This window comes from Oncorhynchus keta, chromosome 30 (genome assembly GCF_023373465.1).
Source record: "Oncorhynchus keta strain PuntledgeMale-10-30-2019 chromosome 30, Oket_V2, whole genome shotgun sequence".
In the NCBI taxonomy this organism is placed as follows: Eukaryota; Metazoa; Chordata; class Actinopteri; order Salmoniformes; family Salmonidae; genus Oncorhynchus; species Oncorhynchus keta.
Genome location: NC_068450.1, coordinates 39,430,777 through 39,448,908, shown reverse-complemented (window position 1 = coordinate 39,448,908; position 18,132 = coordinate 39,430,777). Strand labels below are relative to the sequence as shown.

The window sequence follows — 18,132 nt, the reverse complement described above, 5'->3', positions numbered from 1 at the left end:
TATTGTACTCTCCATTACTATTTCTTTTTTTATATCGGCATTAGTACAGTATACACGATACCAATTCTAGCTCCAAGAAGGCTGCAATTAAAAAAAAAACTAAAAAGTAGATTGTGCTGATTTATTGGTGCATTGAACCATGTCACGCACCGTAGTTTAAAAACTCTGGATAGTGCTCAATGTCATCGGAATTCCTCCATCTTTATGCACCTTCGCCATTCAGCTATATAAATGTGAGTTTAACTAAGGCTGCTTCAAATATTGTATCGTACTTTGATAATCTGCTTATTTTTCTTCATTTAACAATTTTGAAATGCATCCTTCTAGACAAAAGTGAAATCCCACTTAGTAGTTCTGGGCTTTAAAAAGTTAAGTTTTACTGCACTGCAGTTAAGGTTAGCTTTTATGCCCAGAACTTTACTTGATAAAACCTTCAAATAGAACATTGGGTTGGCAAAGCTAAATCAAGCACACCATTACACTAAACTCATTGCAAGACAAACAGTAGACCTAGTACATATTTTACCTCTCTATAAATTAGTTGTTTGATTTTAGAACTTAGTGGCCCTGAGGTTCTTCCCAAACAGAGTTGCCAATTTTCTTCAAATTGTGTATTTTTATTAGATTTTTTACAGACGAGGAACATCTTGTGATTTGTGCAAAATGTCCTTTACAGTGATCGTCGGTACCATTTGCTACACCCTCCTTCCCTAGTAACAGATTATAAAAACATATTCCAGTCTGCCATAAATATACACTTCCAAGTATTATGGTAAAACACCATCCACACGCTAATATGACAAGCACTGACGTGCTAGTGCAATTAGCATCGTTGTGCTAGGCAAGGCCGGAACCCTGTCCTCAGGCCTTGTGTTTTAGCACCTGCGGCAGCTCCTTGTGGTACAGCTGGTAGAACCTCCCTGAGTAGACAGCCGGCAGCTCCTCCATAGCCAGATCAATCTTGTCAAAGCCCTGGTTTAGGCCGTGAAGCAGGAGGCTGGCTAGACGGCTAGTGATGGGTGTTGTGGCGCGTGTCTTGGCTAGCTCGGTTAGCTCCAGCCACTCGCAGCGCAGGCACTCCTGGGTGCAGAAGTTGATGTCATGAGTGAGAGGGCTGAGGCGGCAGATGATGTACATGTCGGACATGCCAAAAGCACCCGGGTGGTTGTGCTGCTGCCGGATGCTCAGAAGGGACTTGAACTCAGAGCGGACTCCAGTCTCCTCAAAGACCTCTCGGACCGCAGTGGTGCCTTGAAGAGAATGAAGGAAAGGGGGGAAAAAGATGAGGATTCATGGATTTAATGTTTGTACTGTTCTTTAAAAAAAATATCTTTGTCAAGAAAACTCCAGTACTGTATATCTATCTGACTGTATGATAATGCTCACAGAATAACTGACATTTCTGTATTAACATTTTTGTATGATACGCATGCGAGTACAAAAATGGAACGTTAAGTCACGAAAATGAAATGATTAAAAATAAAGGGAAATTGTATGTATTTTAGTCACACACGCTGCTTCAGAGGGTGGGTCTATGTTTCAAAGCTGCTTCAAAAAGTTAAACAAGTTGAACTTGTAAAAGTTTTATTTGAAGTCGTTGTTTAAAGTCAAATTGTTTAGATACTGTATATACTTGAGTGTAGCTCACGAAGGTCTGAGATGGCAGTTTCTCTGTGTATGGTATACCTTAATGTATTGTGTAGTCAGTTACAATACAGGATTATGAAGTTGTGGTTGCATCACTCACCAACGTTTTCTCCTGGATCCGAGAGCCCTCCAGGGAACTTCCATGCATTTACTGTCTAAAATAAAATCACAACAATACATTTTGTATTAGGACTCAAATTTAGGCTGCATTCAAGTATTTTATTTTTTGAAAGTGTACTTCAGCATTAATAAGTATTTTACAACTGTATGTGCATAGGGCCAAATCCAAACTTAAATCCACACTTTGGTAAAATGTATGCATTGATGTTATAAGTTAGGCACTCGGATCTTCCCTATGAGTTTAATATTCATTTTTGATGTGATTGTATGTTATTCTTGAGAAGAAAAAAAATCAAAGCAATTAAGTTTGGTGTTTTCACCACTCTTTAAATATATTTAAAGACAGATCGCTGCTGGTTAAATTATGTAGTTTGATTAATTTTTAATTCAAAATATACTTTTGCTATTGAAAAACAATTGTTTTATTTTTGGAGCTACTTGTTTTACAACAATGTAGGAAAATGTAAGAATAAACTTATCATTTAACAATATACACCATGTTTTGTGTGGTTTACCTAAATGTGCTCTGGCAATGTGGCTGTGATTCTATATATGGGTAATCTGATACAGTCTAGGCATTGAATTAATCTGGAGAGTGTGGTCACAAGCAGATAAGTTAAAAAAAGAATAACAACAAATGGAATGAATAGCAAATAAGAACCATGACTAACTTGCACTCGTAATTCTTAAATCGCAAACAGTCAATGACTCCTATTGTTCTAAAAACATACATCAACCCATTACTTCATCAGATTTCAACACGACAAATTGTATCTTGTTTCAGTCACAAATCACCTAGCTACAAAGCAATTACCCAACATCCCTTTCATTTGCTGTCTTGGCACAGGCGTCGGTGATAATGAACCAGAGGGGTTCACTTTCAGGAAACACAACCCCAGAGCGGCTCTGGATGGGCTTAGCCTGCCTAACTTTGCTGATGGCCAAAGGCCAGACAGAGTGCAAGAGGCCCTCTTCCAGTAAATGACGAGGAGACAGGAGATAAAAAACACTCCTCTCACTTCCCAAACACTGACTGCTCACTGCTGTTTCCTAAAAAGAAACTAACACGCAAGACAATGTGCCATAAGCACCACTCTTTATCTATTGTAGTGATTGGGAACACAGATAAATATTCAACCAACGAGTTGCCATTGAGTGATGTTTTGATACTTCCACACTGCAAATTGCTTTAGAAATACAGGGGAATTCTTTGCGACCACACTTTATTGTAATGTAGGAAATGTTGTGTGGCGTACTCGGCATGGGTTAAGAATGTTTGCTTGAGGTTGCATAATGTTGTGAGGAGCTATGCTATGTGAGATGGTGCCGCAGCAGAAGTCAAGGTAAAGTCTGAGAGGAGAGTAATTCTCCCCATAGAGAGGGACAGACAGAGGGGCAGCAGACGCCAGGAAAACTGCCTAAATAAAGACATAACGAGAGCCATTCATAGCAGTGGGAAGGAAGGAAACAACTACTGCCATTCACCCCTGTGTCGATTGGGGATTATGAGAGTTAGATGAAGCACATTGAGGTCCAGAAGTTGGACTGTGACAAAGTTTTATTTTTCCAGAATATATCTTACAATGGTTTAGCTTTGCTTCCCTAGATAGACACTTTTTACATCACTAGAATGCAAGTCGATTCTTCTTCTGCAATGGTGAACTAAAGCTTTTTTGGTTGCCTTATATGGACATTTTAAAAGCAACTGAAGGTAATAAATAATTTCTGGTAGAAAACGGATTATGAAACATTTCATCTAGAGTCCAAATTTACAACAAAGTGTAAATAGGATATTTTTGGTCATAAAGTCAGTCTTGTCAGTCTTTGCGAGATAATTAGGAAAAAATGGGATACCGTAACAGTTTTCCTTGGGTTGGGTTTATTTAATCCTGCCCAAAGTAATAATCAATTTGGAGCGCAGCTGCACACGACCCAATAATAATGCCCACGGTCAATTTGGTTTGACATTCAATATCCCTATGGGGGCTAGTTAGGGACCATCAAGTAAATTCCACAATGTACATGGGAAAATATTTTTAAATGTCAATAGCTCTAAATTTCAATGACATAAAATCATCAAATGCACTATAAATTGTAGAAATTCACATACAAATACTGAAAGCACTTAATGAGACAACTAAAAGGTGTGCAACATGAAAATATTGTCCCATTTACAAAGTGTAATTTATTGATGGTCCCTTACTAGCCCAGGAGATAGGCTATCCAAAGTCAAACCAACAAAAGACCTGGTTAGACTGTTTCAAGTTATCGAGAAGGGTGAGTGACTAACTGTGTACTGTTTTGGCCGAGAGAATGTACAAACGCTTGCCACATGTGAACATACACACAAGAGACACCCACGTTAAACCACACACCCAAGACAACTCGTTTGGCTTCAGCCACGGCCGCTGCATTTCGTCAGAGAAAGCTAAGTAAAAACGAGGCCAATCGGGAAGTTCAGTCCCCCTTTGATAAAATACAGAGAAGCAGTACAATACCTTGTTTTTGTCTTGAACGACGAGAACCTTTCCATTTGACTCATCAACGACTGCACCTTTATAGACAAAATCAAATAAGTTACTAGCCAAGAAAATACAGACATAACAGCATGATAATGAAAGGGTTATTAAGCTAATTATTTAATCATTGCTGGTGTGTAAGCCAAAGAACTTTGAAGACAGCTTCCAGAAAACTGACTAGAAACCAGTTGGCATTGAGTTGAGCGGTAATTATTGGGTTTGAGAGAACATGAAAGGTTTCATTAAACTGACCCATGTGGAGTGAGCGGTGAGTGGCCTGGGGCCGGGCTTTAGCCATGCTGCCAGAGAGGCCACCACCACAACTCAAAAAAACAAATCGGAGACTTGAGAGAAATGTTGACTGTATTCTATGAGGCTACATTTTTAGCAATTTAGACAACAAAAAACCTGCAATGATCATGAAATGATTGCGCTTGCTGTGAATGTGTTATGCTGTACCAACTCTCGCTCTAATTTGGCAAGGAAGACAATCCATTCCCCTATAGTGAGGTAGCACACCGATAATTCTGGACCATCATAAACCACCGTGGCTTGCGATTACAGACCAAAAGGTCTCTTTTGTAAAAATAGATTTTCCTGATTAAATAAAAAGGTGATATTCAGTTTGTGTGACAAAGTTTTCCAAACATCTACTCTGAATTAAGATTCAAAGATGTCTGCAGAAAGAATGGGGTATCAGCTATGACATGACACCTTGAGTTTAAAAAATATATATATTTTGGTTAATTACAGTAAGTGAAGTGAATTAACACCCAGTAACAGAATGCAAGAGAATGACATCATGGGTCTCTGATCTGTACTATACAGAAATGCATAATTATAAATGTCATTCTCTTCATGGTGATTTATCCTAAATAAACTGTCAACTGCGTTCCTTTTCAGCAAACTTAACATGTGTAAATATTTGTATGAACGTAACAAGATTCAACACCTGAGACATAAAATGAACCAGTTCCACAGACATGTGACTAACAGAAATGGAATAATGTGTCCCTGAACAAAGAGGGGATCAAATTCAAAAGTTACAGTCAGTATCTGGTGTGGCTACCAGCTGCATTAAGTACAGCAGTGCATTTCCTCTTCATGGACTGCACCAGATTTGCCAGTTCTTGCTGTGACATGTTACCCCACTCTTCCACCAAGGCACCTGCAAGTTCCCAGACATTTCTGGGGAGAATGGCCCTAACCCTCACCCTCCGATCCAACAGGTCCCAGATGTGCTCAATGGGATTGAGATCCGGGCTCTTCGCTGGCCATGGCAGAACACTGACATTCCTGTCTTGCATGAAATCTCACACAGAACGAGCAGTATGGCTGGTGGCATTATCATGCTGAAGGGTCATGTCAGGATGAGCCTGCAGGAAGGCTACCACATGAGGGAGGAGGATGTCTTCCCTGTAACGCACAGCATTGAGATTGCCTGCAACGATAACAAGCTCAGCCCGATGATGCTGTGACACACCGCCCCAGACCATGACGGATCCTCCACCTCCAAATCGATCTCGCTCCAGAGTACAGGCCTCGGTGTAACGCTCATTCCTTCGACGATAAACGCAAATCCGAACATCGTCCCTGGTGAGACAAAACCGTGAATCGTCAGTGAGGAGCACTTTTTGCCAGTCCTGTCTGGTCCAGCGACGGTGGGTTTGTGCCCATAGGCGAAGTTGTTGCCGGTGATAACAGGCCTACAAGGCCTCAGTCCAGCCTCTCTCAGCCTATTGCGGACAGTCTGAGCACTGATGGGGGGGATTGTGCGTTCCTGGTGTAACTTGGGCAGTTGTTGTTGCCATCCTGTACCTGTCCCGCAGGTGTCATGTTCGCATGTACTGATCCTGTGCAGGTGTTGTTATATGTGGTCTGCCACTGCGAGGATGATCAGCTGTCCGTCCAGTCTCCCTGTAGCGCTGTCTTAGGCGTCTCACAGTACGGACATTGGTGTTTTTCAGTCAGTAGAAAGGCCTCTTCAGTGTCCTAAGTTTTCATAACTGTGACCTTATTTGCCTAAGCTGTTAGTGTCTTAACAACAGAGAGTAGCAGCAGTGTAAAAGAGGGGGGGGGTATGCCAATATAGATGTCCTCGATGGCAGGTAGTTTGGCCCCAGTGATGTACTGGGCCATTCTCACTACCCTCTGTAGTGCCTTGTGGTCGGAGGCCGAGCAGTTGCCATACCAGGCAGTGATGCAACCAGTCAGGATGCTCTCGATGGTGCAGCTGTAGTAGAGTAGAGTTCACAGTAGAGTTCAATACAGTACACTACAGTAAGTTATACTGTACTGACCCTATATTTTACTTTTCTGTATTGTACTGTGCTGTCCAAAGTTATGAAATAGACACCCAAGATTGGTTCAGATTTAGACTGACCAAATTGCAATGGTCTGTGAGGGGACTGGTTACAGTAAATGGAAAGAGGGGACTCATGGGTAGGTGTCAGTAAGAGCCAGGAGAGGTGACATAAACTGGAGAGAGCGGGGTAGGGGTTTCCAGACTGTTTTCACACTCTTGCTTTGACCACCAGACGACAGAAAGAAAATCGTTATGAGCTGAACATAACAGTATGCCAGTGGAAGGGAGGACAGTAACAACAGGGGACCAAACTGTTGTTTGTGACTACTATGATTTCCCATTGTAGCCAATTCAGTTGCAGTCATATTGTCACAGATGTTTTGGTAACTCTGTTGCCAATTATTTTATAAAGACTTCCTCATATGCACTCTCCTGTTCTATTGGTTTTAAACTTTAATTAATTGTCTAGCAGCCAAAGGCACTATCTTGTTTATATTAGCAACCCATGATAGTTGCATAGATCTCCCCTTTTCTACATTTCTAACCGATATTTCCATCTCTGTCCATGAATTTGCTCGCATGTGCAGTGTGCATTTTAGAACGGTGTTTCCTGCCAATTGCATTTTTGAACACTTGTGCATAGGCCTGCGCCGTATCCCTGGAGACTTTCATTCCTGTCCTGCAGCTCAGTTCAGAAGGACAACTGTGTATTTGATGTGTCTGGGTGGTTTAATACATTATCCACAGCATGATTATTAACTTGAACATGCTTGAAGAGATGTTCAATGTCTGTTTGTTCAATGTCTGTTTTCAATTTGTTATTGGTTACCCACCTACCATGTTAACCTTCTTTATGAGGCTTTCGAAAAGCTCCCTGGTCTTTGAATCTGTGCTTGAAATTCAATACTTGACCGAAATACCTTACAGATGGAAATTGGACAGAAGAAGGGTGTCATTCCAAAATCATGCCAACCCCTATTATTTCACACAGAGTGAGTCCATGTAACTTATGTGATTTGTTAAGCCACATTCTATTCCTGAACTAATTTAAGCTTGCCTAAACAAAAGGTCTGAATACTTATGCAAGGACTATATTTTAGTTATATCTATTTTAAAGATAAATAAAAAAATGAATATCTTAAAAATGTATCCCACTTTGACATTGAGTATTTTGTTTAAATTAAATTTAAATTAAATCCATTTTAATCCCACTTTGCAACACAACGTTTTAAGAAATCTAAGGGGTCTGAATGCTATTGCAAGGCACTGTATGTGGGTTTTTGGTAAGAGAATGACAATAGGCAATAATTCTTAAATGTACAGAAGGCAAATAATTTCTGCCAAAAACAAAATATAAAATGTTGAAATTAGTTGTCAGGGCTCTTTACTTTGCTGTATTTCTAACACCTTTTAAGACTGTTGCTGCTAGATGTTGTCTAAGACCCCCTTTCCATCTCTTTGACCAGCAATCAAAGCCTTTGCTTGTATGTGTGCCTCACTTTCTCAAAAATATTAGCTTTCAATTTGATGTGTTCCTACGAACTTCACAGTGCTTATGGGGCCTTTTACAAGGAATGAACAAGTACAGACTATAGTGAAACAGAAAGGATGACTCAGCAATAGTTGTGGAATGTTTGCCATCCCATTCGGCCTAGTGGGAGCAGGCATTTTTTGACAAATAAATCACTTTTTTCCCCAACAGGTTGTGACTAAGACGGCCAACTATTTGCTTCTGTTGACAGCTCGGGGGGGGGGGAAGGAAATGGGCCCTTATTTTTCCGTCTGGCGTCTCACCAGGACACCAGTCCTTGAATGAATTTCCTAGATGTGTGGCGAGGGATGGGTTGTCTAATCCTCAACTTGGCCTTCCGAGTGGAAATTGATGTCATCCCCAACCAACCATATCACAGGAGATGGCCCGGGTACCAGACTGAAAAGCCATCATTAGGTTAGCCTGTGGAGAGGAAAAGTTTCCTGGGTCCGTTCGTTAACTCGGGAATGAGGCAGCAGACCAAGTAAATCAACAGAGGGGAATTGTGGGTCATGTAAAATTGTCTGCTGCAGTTGACAGCTTGGATATTGATATACTCTATGGGTGAGACTGTTCTTCCGAAAGGGTAGGGTGGTGTGGAGTCACTGTGCGTGTGCTACGCCTACGATGAACAAGTGGTCTGACATACAGTTCCGACCAATTATATGGGCACTCTTGTACCTTTATTGAATAATTCCCCCATTCCTTCTCAAAAAAAAGAGAAAAAAAAGAAGAAAAAAGCTTTTGGTCACTGCTGTGTTATTGGATTTTCAACACCGAAGAACCAATTTTATTTTGGTAAACTTAAGTTCACAATTTTAATTGAGAAAATAAAGACAAATGGCATGGACAAAATTATAGATACCCCCAGAGCAAGCACTTGGTTACACAGCTTTTGGCCAAGATAGCTGCAGACAAATGCTTCTTGGAGCCATCAATGAGCTTGCTGCAACTTTCTACTGGAAGTTTGTCCCACTTTTCATCAGCAAACTGCTTTAATTCTTCAATGTTTGTCGGGTGCCCTCCAACTGCTGTTCTCAGCTCTCTCCATAGGTTATGGATGTGATTCAGATGTTGACTCTTGACTGGTCACTCCAGAACAGTCCAGTATTTATTGTCGAGTCTTTCCTGGGTGGTTTTTGACGTGGGTTTGAGGTCGTTGTCCTGCTGGATGACCCACAGCCTTCAAAGGAAACCGTTTTTGGACACTGGGTTGAACATTGGACTCCAAAACACCAGATAATCTGCTGATATCATGATGCCTTGCACATATACACAGGCAGTTAGGAAAACTAAGGCTAGCTTTTTCAAACAGAAATTTGCATCCTGTAGCACAAACTCAAAACAGTTCTGGGACACTGTAAAGTCCATGGAGAACAAGAGCACCTCCTCCCTATAATTGAGAATTGCAATAAGCATTTTTTTTTTACGGCTGGCCATGCTTTCCACCTGGCTACCCCTGCCCCGGTCAACAGCCCCGCACCTCCCACAGCAACTCGCCCAAGCCTCCCCATTTCTCCTTCACACAAATCCAGATAGCTGATGTTCTGAAAGAACTGCAAAACCTGGACCCCAACAAATCAGCCGGGCTATACAATCTGGACCCTCTCTAAAATGATCTGCCAAAATTGTTGCAACCCCTATTACTAGCCTGTTCAACCACTCTTTAGTATCGTCTGAGATTCCCAAAGACTGGAAAGCTGCTGCAGTCATCCCCCTCTTCAAAGGGGGAGACACTCTAGACCAAAACTGCTACAGACCTATATCTATTCTACCCTGCCGTTCTAAGGTCTTCGAAAGCCAAGTTAACAAACAGATTACCGACCATTTCGAATCCCACCGTACCTTCTCCGCTATGCAATCTGGTTTCAGAGCTGGTCATGTGCGCACCTCAGCCACACTCAAGGTCCTAAATGATATCATAACCGCCATCGATAAGAGACAATACTGTGCAACGGTATTCATCGACCTGGCCAAGGCTTTCGACTCTGTCAATCACCACACTCTTATCGTCAGACTCAACAGCCTTGGTTTCTCAAATGACTGCCTCGCCTGGTTCACCAACTACTTCTTCAATAGAGTTCAGTATGTCAAATCGGGGGGCTGTTGTCTGGACCTCTGGCAGTCTCTACTGGGGTGCCACAGGGTTCAATTCTCGGGCCAACTCTCTTCTCTGTATACATCAATGATGTCGCACTTGCTGCTGGTGATTCGCTGATCCACCGTTACACAGACAACACCATTCTGTATACTTCTGGCCCTTCTTTGGACAATATGTTAAAGAACCTCCAGAAGAGCTTCATTGCTATACAACTCTCCTTCGTTGGCCTCCAACTGCTCTTAAGTGCAAGTAAAACGAAATACATGCTCTTCAACCGGTCGCTGCCCGCACCTGCCCGCCCGTCCAGCATCACTACTCTGGACGGTTCTGACTTAGAATATGTGGACAACTACAAATACCTAGGTGTCTGGTTAGACTGTAAACTCTCCTTCCAGACTCACATTAAGCATCTCTAATCCAAAATTAAATCTAGAATCAGCTTCCTATTTTGCAACAAAGCATCATTCACTCATGCTGCCAAACATACCCTCGTAAAACTGACCATCCTACCGATCCTCGATTTCGGGGATGTCATTTACAAAATAACCTCCAACACTCTACTCAACAAACTGGATGCAGACTATCACAGTGCCATCCTTTTTGTCACCAAAGCCCCATATACTACCCACCACTGCGACCTGTACGCTCTCGTTGGATGGCCCTCGCGTCATATTTGTCGCCAAACCCACTTGCTCCAGGTCATCTACAAGTCTTTGCTAGGTAAAGCCCTGCCTTATCTCAGCTCACTGGTCACCATCGCAGCACACACCCGTAGCACACGCTCCAGCAGGAATTTTTCACTGGTCACCCCCAAAGCCAATTCCTCCTTTGGCCGCCTTTCCTTCCAGTTCTCTGCTGCCAATTACTGGAACGAACTGCAAATTTAAAAATAAAAATAAATCAATGAAGCTGGAGACTCATATCTCCCTCACTAACTTTAAGCACCAGCTGTCAGAGCAGCTCACAGATCACTGCACATAGCCCATCTGTAAATAGCCCATCCAACTACCTCATCCCCATACTGTACTTATTTATCTTGCTCCTTTGCACCCTAGTATCTCTACTTGCACATTCATCTTTTGCACATCTATCACTCCAGTGTTTAATTGCTATATTGTAATTACTCCCTTACCTCATTTGCACACATTGTATATAGACTTTTTCTACTGAATTATTGACTGTATGTTTGTTTATTCCATGTGTAACTCTGTGTTGTTGTATGTGTTGAACTGCTTTGCTTTGTCTTGGCCAGGTCACAGTTGTAAATGAGAACTTGTTCTCAACTAGACTACCTGGTTAAATAAAAGGTGAAATAAATAAATCAAATGTTCAAGGCCCCCAGTACCAGAGCTCTAAACCACTAGGCTGCCTGCCTGCCGCCCCAGAGCAGATGGTGGAGGGCACCCCTCCCTCAAATATTGAAGATTTAGAGCAGTTTGGTGCTGAAGAGTGGGCCAAATTGCCAGTAGAAAGGTACATGAATTCATGTAGCCCCATGAAATGAGTCTCAATAACTCAATGCATGCACACACTCCTATTGAATATGCATTCACCTGTATTGTGGATAGGCCTAGGCTACATCTTGATTTACCCAGTTTATCAAGAGATTTACCATTCATGTAAATTACCATTATTCTGTTACGTAGATTCTTTCTACCAAAGTCAAATTGATTGTATGACTGTATAATTGATTCACTAATGCATACATGGCTGTCTCAGAAAATATTTGAGGCAAAACAATTCAAATGTAAGGATATTAAACTCAAAAGATTCCCAACGATTGACAAGAGCCGTAGCACTGCATCAAGTGCCATTGTGACTTTGGCTAATACGCCTTTTCTTTCACCGTGGTATCATTTTAGTAGAGTATCGTGATGGTATCACGTATTGTGTTAGTAAACCTGTATTCGGTATTGAAGTCCAAATTCTGGTATCATGAGAACACTAACACACAATAGGTGGATTTTCTCACAGTTCAATTGCTGTTTAAGTTAGCTAATGAAGGAAACATCAAAGTACTTAAGTAAAAATACTTGAAAGTACTAAAGTTGTTTTTTTGGGGTTATTTGCACTTTACTATTTATATTTTTGACAACTGACTTCACCACATTCCTAAAGAAAATAATGTACTTTTTACTCCATACATTTTCCCTGACACCCAAAAGTACTCTTTACATTTTTAATGCTTAGCAGGACAGGAAAATTGTCAAATTCATACACTTAATCAAGAGAACATCCCTGGTCATCCCTACTGCCTCTGATCTGGCGGACTCACTAAAACACATGCTTCGTTTGTAAATTATATCAGAGTGTTGGAGTGTGCCCCTGGTCGATCCACAAGAAAATGGTGCCGTCTGGTTTGCTTAATATAAGGAATTTGAAATTATTTATGCTTGTACTTTGATCAAGTATATTTTAGCAATTATATGTACTTTTGATCCTTAAGTATATTTAAAACCAAATACTTTTAGACTTTTACTCAAGTAGCATTTTACTGGGTGACTTTCATTTGAGTCATTTTCTATTAAAGGTATCTTTACTTTTACTCAAGTAAGACAATTGGATACCCCCCACTGGGAACCATGTGTGTTGTGTTGGTACAAATACTCTTTAGCAGTCCAAAAACTCTTCCATTTGTGGAAGAAATAAATGGTGGGTTATTCCAAGTCACTGTTGGAAACATGCCATCAGACCAGGTTTTTGCCATCCTCCTTCCACAGACATGTTCTGACATGCTTGCATCCACTTTTGGGGAGGAATAAAGTCAACAGCATGCCACCTGGTGGTTGACTGGTGGTGATTTAACTACCATTAAAAATGTTCTCTATCACAGACATTGTTTGCAAGTCAAACACAAACTAGATTTGTAGTTCATCCAGTGACAAGTGGAAATAACTGATGGTTTGCCTTACCTGTATTTTTACACAAGTAAGGCATGAGTGTGTTTTATTTTTATTTATTTCTACCTTTATTTAACCAGGTCGGCAAGTTGAGAACAAGTTCTCATTTACAATTGCGACCTGTGTGCAGAAGGCTTCAAGAAACCTGAAGCAGACCTGACCCAGAGGTCTGAACCTAACACCTGATCCTGAGCAGTATGAATCTGTGATATAGGTCAGGGCAGTAGACCTGGCGTACCTGCCACTCCAATCTGGTGAGTAGCAAACCCAGGCAGCCTGCTCTGCCCATCTCCCAGCCACAGAGCCAGAATGGCTTGGTCCTGTTTGGCATGATGGTAGGTGAAGCCATGAGCAGAAGCTGCTGCGGCACAGCGGCTCAAAGAGATGGGCACATGAAGCCAGACAGCCACCCGGCCCTCTGTCCTCCACTGAGCCAAAGAGTCTGAAAAACAAACACAACATCACAGTCAGAGGGTGTCAATGAGCATGTCTGACTAGATTCACCATTCAATGTCCGTGTAGATTTATCAAAGTCTAATATTAATTAGAATGAATCTGAATCTAATATATATATATTCAGAATTATTTGTATTCGTTTTTAACAAGTGCCATTGAGTCATTGATTATTTCCCTACTGCTGGTACTGTGCATCATCACTTATTAACCAGGATATCTGTCTGCCCTCTTTGGCCCTCAAACTAGCTGGGCTATAAGGCAATATGCATTGTTTTATGCATTTTCAAGGTTCTTGCATGTCATGCATGTTTGCTTCTTTTCTGTCCAAGTCAAGAAGGTGCCTGCATGCAACACCATACAGTCGTGTCCATCTATCTATCTATACTAACCTCGCAGTAGACTACTAAATACTCCTTCGCTGATATCCGACGGGAAATCACTGTCACCGAGGTTCACTGTCACTCCGCCGAATCTGTCCACTTTCCCAGTCAAAACATGGACATTTGTCCCATGCTCATTCTGTAGTTGTAACAGGCTTGCGGAGCATGTGAATGCTCGAACAGCCCTCATTGACCCTGTATGTGCGTATGCGAGGCGCGTTTGATTTGAAAGCGCGTTTCTTACAAGAGGTAATAGTTTGCGAGTAAGCGTTGCCATGTTACCAAAGCCTTTAAATATATTTAGATGAAAACGCGTCCGTGAAATATGAATTTACTCGCCGGTTACATAAAAGTCAACACTCTGAAGTTGCATAAACACCGTAATACACTTGTACTTCGAATTTATTTGGACATATTTGCTACATGCTGTGTTATAGTAAGTTGCTAACAACTAAAACTACACTATACAAAGCTATATAATAATATAGCTATATATAATTTTCTAAATATATATTTCAATACATCGTCCGTTTTTGCGCAAAATTGTAAACAGAGTGGCAAAGCAGCATTTACTACGTCATTTAACTATACGCTTTACGGTAAAAGAGGAGGAACTGAACTTTAACCAGGAAGTGTATATTAGCGGATTCACCCATGCTTGTGATCAAAGTTATGTTATACACGTAGCTATGCTATTGCGAAATTGAATTAGAGAAATGTCTTCAAAGAAAAACAAAAGCAAAGTTAGGAGAGTCATTGAAGGTGACAACTCAAGCGGACTGAGAGATGGCTCCAGTGACTCAACTAGCTTGCAAAGCTCGGGGCACGAGGGGGGAGGCAGCAAGAATCCCAACTCGTTCACTGTCATTGAATTCATTGAGAAAGGTAGCCAGCTACTGTATCTTGTTAGCTAGTTTTGCTGCACTTATGATACTATCATGATAACATGTCTGAATACAATGGAAATGTAATTTACCATGACGATTGTTCACCAATGAACAAGAGCACTAGCACTGCGCATGCACTTAACAGTTACCTGATGGATGTATGGTGTAGTTCAGGGCTCGCCAACCCTATTCCTGGAGCGCTAACGTCCTGTAGGTTTCCCCCCTCCAACCCAAATCTAGCGCCCCAAATTCTAATAATTAGCTGGATTATAAACAGGATCAGGTTAGTTACAACTGGGATTTAAACGAAAGCCCACAGGGGGGTAGTGCTCCAGGAACAAGGTTAAGAGGGCCCTGGTGTAGCTTGATACACAGACCCATCTTTTGGTTAAGTTGCATATGGGTACACACAGCCCAATAATGGACGAAAGGAGCCTAACGTTACTCCTGACCATACCTGTTCCGTTTGAAGGCGAATTGGCTCTGAAAGCCAAATACTCAATCTAAACTAAAATAGTTTAACTGTGGTATGTTCTAGACATGTGAATCCCTCTACTTTCATATGAGGTCAAACATATTTTAACAAATGGAAAATACACACTTTAATAAGGTGGCACCTTATTTGGGGAGGATGTGGGCTTGTGGTAATGGCTGGAACAGAATTAGGGGAATGATATCAAATACGTCACACACACAGTTGCCATGTGTTTGATGCCATTCAATTTGCGCCGTTCCGGCCATTAGTATGACCCCCCCCCTCAGCAGACTCCTGTGCAGGACACTGTTTCAACCGGTTTAAACACAGTTGTAGCCAACAATATTCTTTTGTGACATCAAGTTTGTGTTGTCCGTTTTCCCATTTACACACGTTGTTAGGAGACACAGATAGTTATATAATTAGCACAGGTAGTCAACATTGTTATCCTGTAAACACGCACTGTAACTCGGAGATAAGGCCGTGTGGGAACACAAACGGTATAAAGGTGTGCATCAATTTAATATTTTGTTTAAAATAAAAAATAATAAAAAAGGATTTCTCGCTCATATGGAAGATAAGGTCCTTTATTGCTTCCAAAACCATACCGCAGGTGATGCGTGTTAATGTTCAGACTGAGAGTCGGGGCGTTTAACAAAACTCCCCGGGACAAAAGACGCCTTCATCCAATGACTTATGTGTAATGTGGTGGAACTACGAGTCGTGATCACACGGCTTTTGCCATGCCTGTTACCCTTTTATTGTCTTACATGTCACCCCCATGTCAACATTTGTATACAGCGGATGATAAGCTTTCCAAAAGATGCAGAGCATTCCTTGTCCAGCTGAGCATAAATGCAATGAAGTCTGGTAACATTTGCATTGGAAGACCAGTCCTATTGTCGAGCAATACTGGGCAACAAGAGGTATGTCAACAGTGTGTTCATCAACGTAATAGGTATATTGTATATGTGCATGTACTTATTGACTATGAATCGAACAACGGGGAGACAATATCAGCAGTTGACCCAGAAACAGTCGATCTTGAATAATATTAGACTAACCCAAATGCTGTCAGATAATTTCCAGGCCGAGTTTATATGCTGATTCTTTTTTTTCCCAGGTGTGTCTGGCCTGGCCGGCAGCGTCTTTCCCTGGCGGTAAAGTTGGCCTACTGAAAAGTACTCAGAACAGCCTGAAAGTGAAGCCTGGGGATGGAGTTACTGTTCATCCCCTGACAGGACCTGTGCTACAGGCAGAAGAGGTGCTTCTCTCCACCAGGTAAAGCAGTAGAGCTAAAGCTACTTGTGAATCTTAAATATGATGAACAATGATGTATTTGTCTGCCATTGCTGTCGTATTCCCCTTGGGTCTTTAGAGGTGTTGGTACATTGGGAGGAAGGACAACTTCACGACAGGAAATATTTGTTTTTGATACTCTCCCATTAAGTCAAAGATGTCTGAATCCTGCTTACAAAAGGCACATACACCCATGGCAGCACAAAGTAGACCAGTTTCCTTGCTGTCAGGTGATGAAGTTTTATACTATAGGTTAATGTCGCCATCTGCTGTTGAGGCACGTGCAACAACAGTTTTATAGTCAATTCAGTGATGAGTCAGAAATTCCTTCACAGTTATGTTAATTGCATGATGAATATTACATTTTGTTTTTTTGCTTTTCATTTATCAATGCAGACTAAAGGATGATGCGCTCAATTCGGAGGAATTCAGTAACTTCTTCCTCCGATCTTTGGGTAAGCCAGTTTATTTTTCATGGAGCTGCTGCAGGGTAGCCTATTGGTTAGAGCGTTGGACTAGTAACCGGAAGGTTGCAAGTTCAAATCCCTCAGCCGACAAGGTACAAATCTGTCGTTCTGCCCCTGAACAGGCAGTTAACTCACTGTTCCTAGGCCGTCATTGAAAACAAGAATTTGTTCTTAACTGACTTGCCTAGTTAAATAAATGTAAAATAAAAAAAATATAGCAAGGGATATGCAACTTTTCAATGTAAAACTTTGCATTGCATTACCTTAATGGTAAGTGTCCAAATGGTTATATTTTAGATGGAAAGATCCCACTCCCTGGAAACTCCCTATCCCTGACGTACTTTGGGCGAGCGTGCAGTCTGCGGGTGGAGCGGGTGAAAGGGGTGGACGGCCTCTCCCTAGAGAGACCCCCGCCTTCCCCGGGACTGGAGCCTGACCCGGAGGACACCTCTCTGATGAGCTACGCCCTGGGCTCCACCTCCATGGACCTGTCTCTGCAGCTCAGCTTCCTGACCATGGAGGAGCAGGCCGGGGATCCGCGGGAGCCTGGTCCTGCAGCCAGTACTCCCTGCAGGCCCTTTTGTGTGCCATGTGTCCCCCCAACTCCCCCCTGCAACCCCCAGACTTCCACTGAGCCCAAGGAGGGCAGCCTCAGTCTGGAGATGGAGGATAGGAGTGCCCTCAGCCCAGAGCAGACCAACACAGACAAACACTTGACTACTCCCCCTGGTGGAGCTCTGAGCACTGACACCTTCTACTGCCTCTCCTTTTCCACTAAGGTGAAGTTCAGAGACAGATACAAAGAGGCTCAAGAGGAGCAGATGGAGGATACAGCGGCCCAGAGGTCAAAGGTCACATATAGTATGATTGGAGGCCTCAGCAGCCAGTTGAACGTCATCCGAGAGACCATTGAACTGCCTCTCAAACACCCAGAGCTCTTCTCCAACTACGGTACACAGATATGTTATTCCTTACAAGGTGGCACTCTGTACTGAGTTGAATTGGAAAATTCTTAATTAAAAACAATTTGCTGTAGCTCAAATTA

At 42.0% G+C, this 18,132-nt stretch overlaps 2 protein-coding genes across 4 annotated transcripts in view; one reads left to right on the top strand and one right to left on the bottom strand.

Annotated features, from left to right (window-relative positions):
• Window positions 1-2: 2 nt before the first annotated feature.
• On the bottom strand, window positions 3-14,488 carry nudt6 (nudix (nucleoside diphosphate linked moiety X)-type motif 6). The gene is made up of 5 exons (XM_035744528.2): window positions 13,969-14,488; window positions 13,362-13,565; window positions 4,266-4,321; window positions 1,748-1,802; window positions 3-1,250 (listed from the first exon to the last, which is right to left on the bottom strand). The coding sequence occupies exons 1-5, from the start codon at window positions 14,234-14,236 to the stop codon at window positions 862-864; spliced, it is 972 nt and encodes a 323-aa protein (XP_035600421.1). The 5' UTR covers window positions 14,237-14,488; the 3' UTR covers window positions 3-861.
• Window positions 14,489-14,570: 82 nt separating this feature from the next.
• The window catches only part of spata5 (spermatogenesis associated 5), a 129,848-nt gene continuing 126,286 nt past the window's right edge, over window positions 14,571-18,132 (top strand). Inside the window, exons 1-5 of one of the 3 annotated variants that reach the window (XM_035744527.2) lie at window positions 14,571-14,844; window positions 16,123-16,247; window positions 16,445-16,602; window positions 17,017-17,075; window positions 17,385-18,038. In XM_035744527.2, the coding sequence (XP_035600420.1) occupies window positions 14,676-14,844; window positions 16,123-16,247; window positions 16,445-16,602; window positions 17,017-17,075; window positions 17,385-18,038 (1,165 nt within the window). In that variant the 5' untranslated portion in view covers window positions 14,571-14,675. Of the gene's footprint in view, window positions 14,845-15,596; window positions 15,830-16,122; window positions 16,248-16,444; window positions 16,603-17,016; window positions 17,076-17,384; window positions 18,039-18,132 lie in introns of those variants that run through there. The other 2 variants (XM_035744525.2, XM_035744526.2) reach the window with 2 other exon arrangements.

Coding starts and splice junctions, on each gene's coding strand:
- nudt6 (XM_035744528.2), bottom strand. CDS start 14,236: ATGGCAACGCTTACTCGCAAACTATTACCTCTTGTAAGAAACGCGCTT. Junction 13,566..13,968: donor ATTTAGTAGTCTACTGCGAG/GTTAGTATAGAT, acceptor TTTGTTTTTCAG/ACTCTTTGGCTCAGTGGAGG. Junction 1,803..4,265: donor TCGTTCAAGACAAAAACAAG/GTATTGTACTGC, acceptor ATTTTATTTTAG/ACAGTAAATGCATGGAAGTT.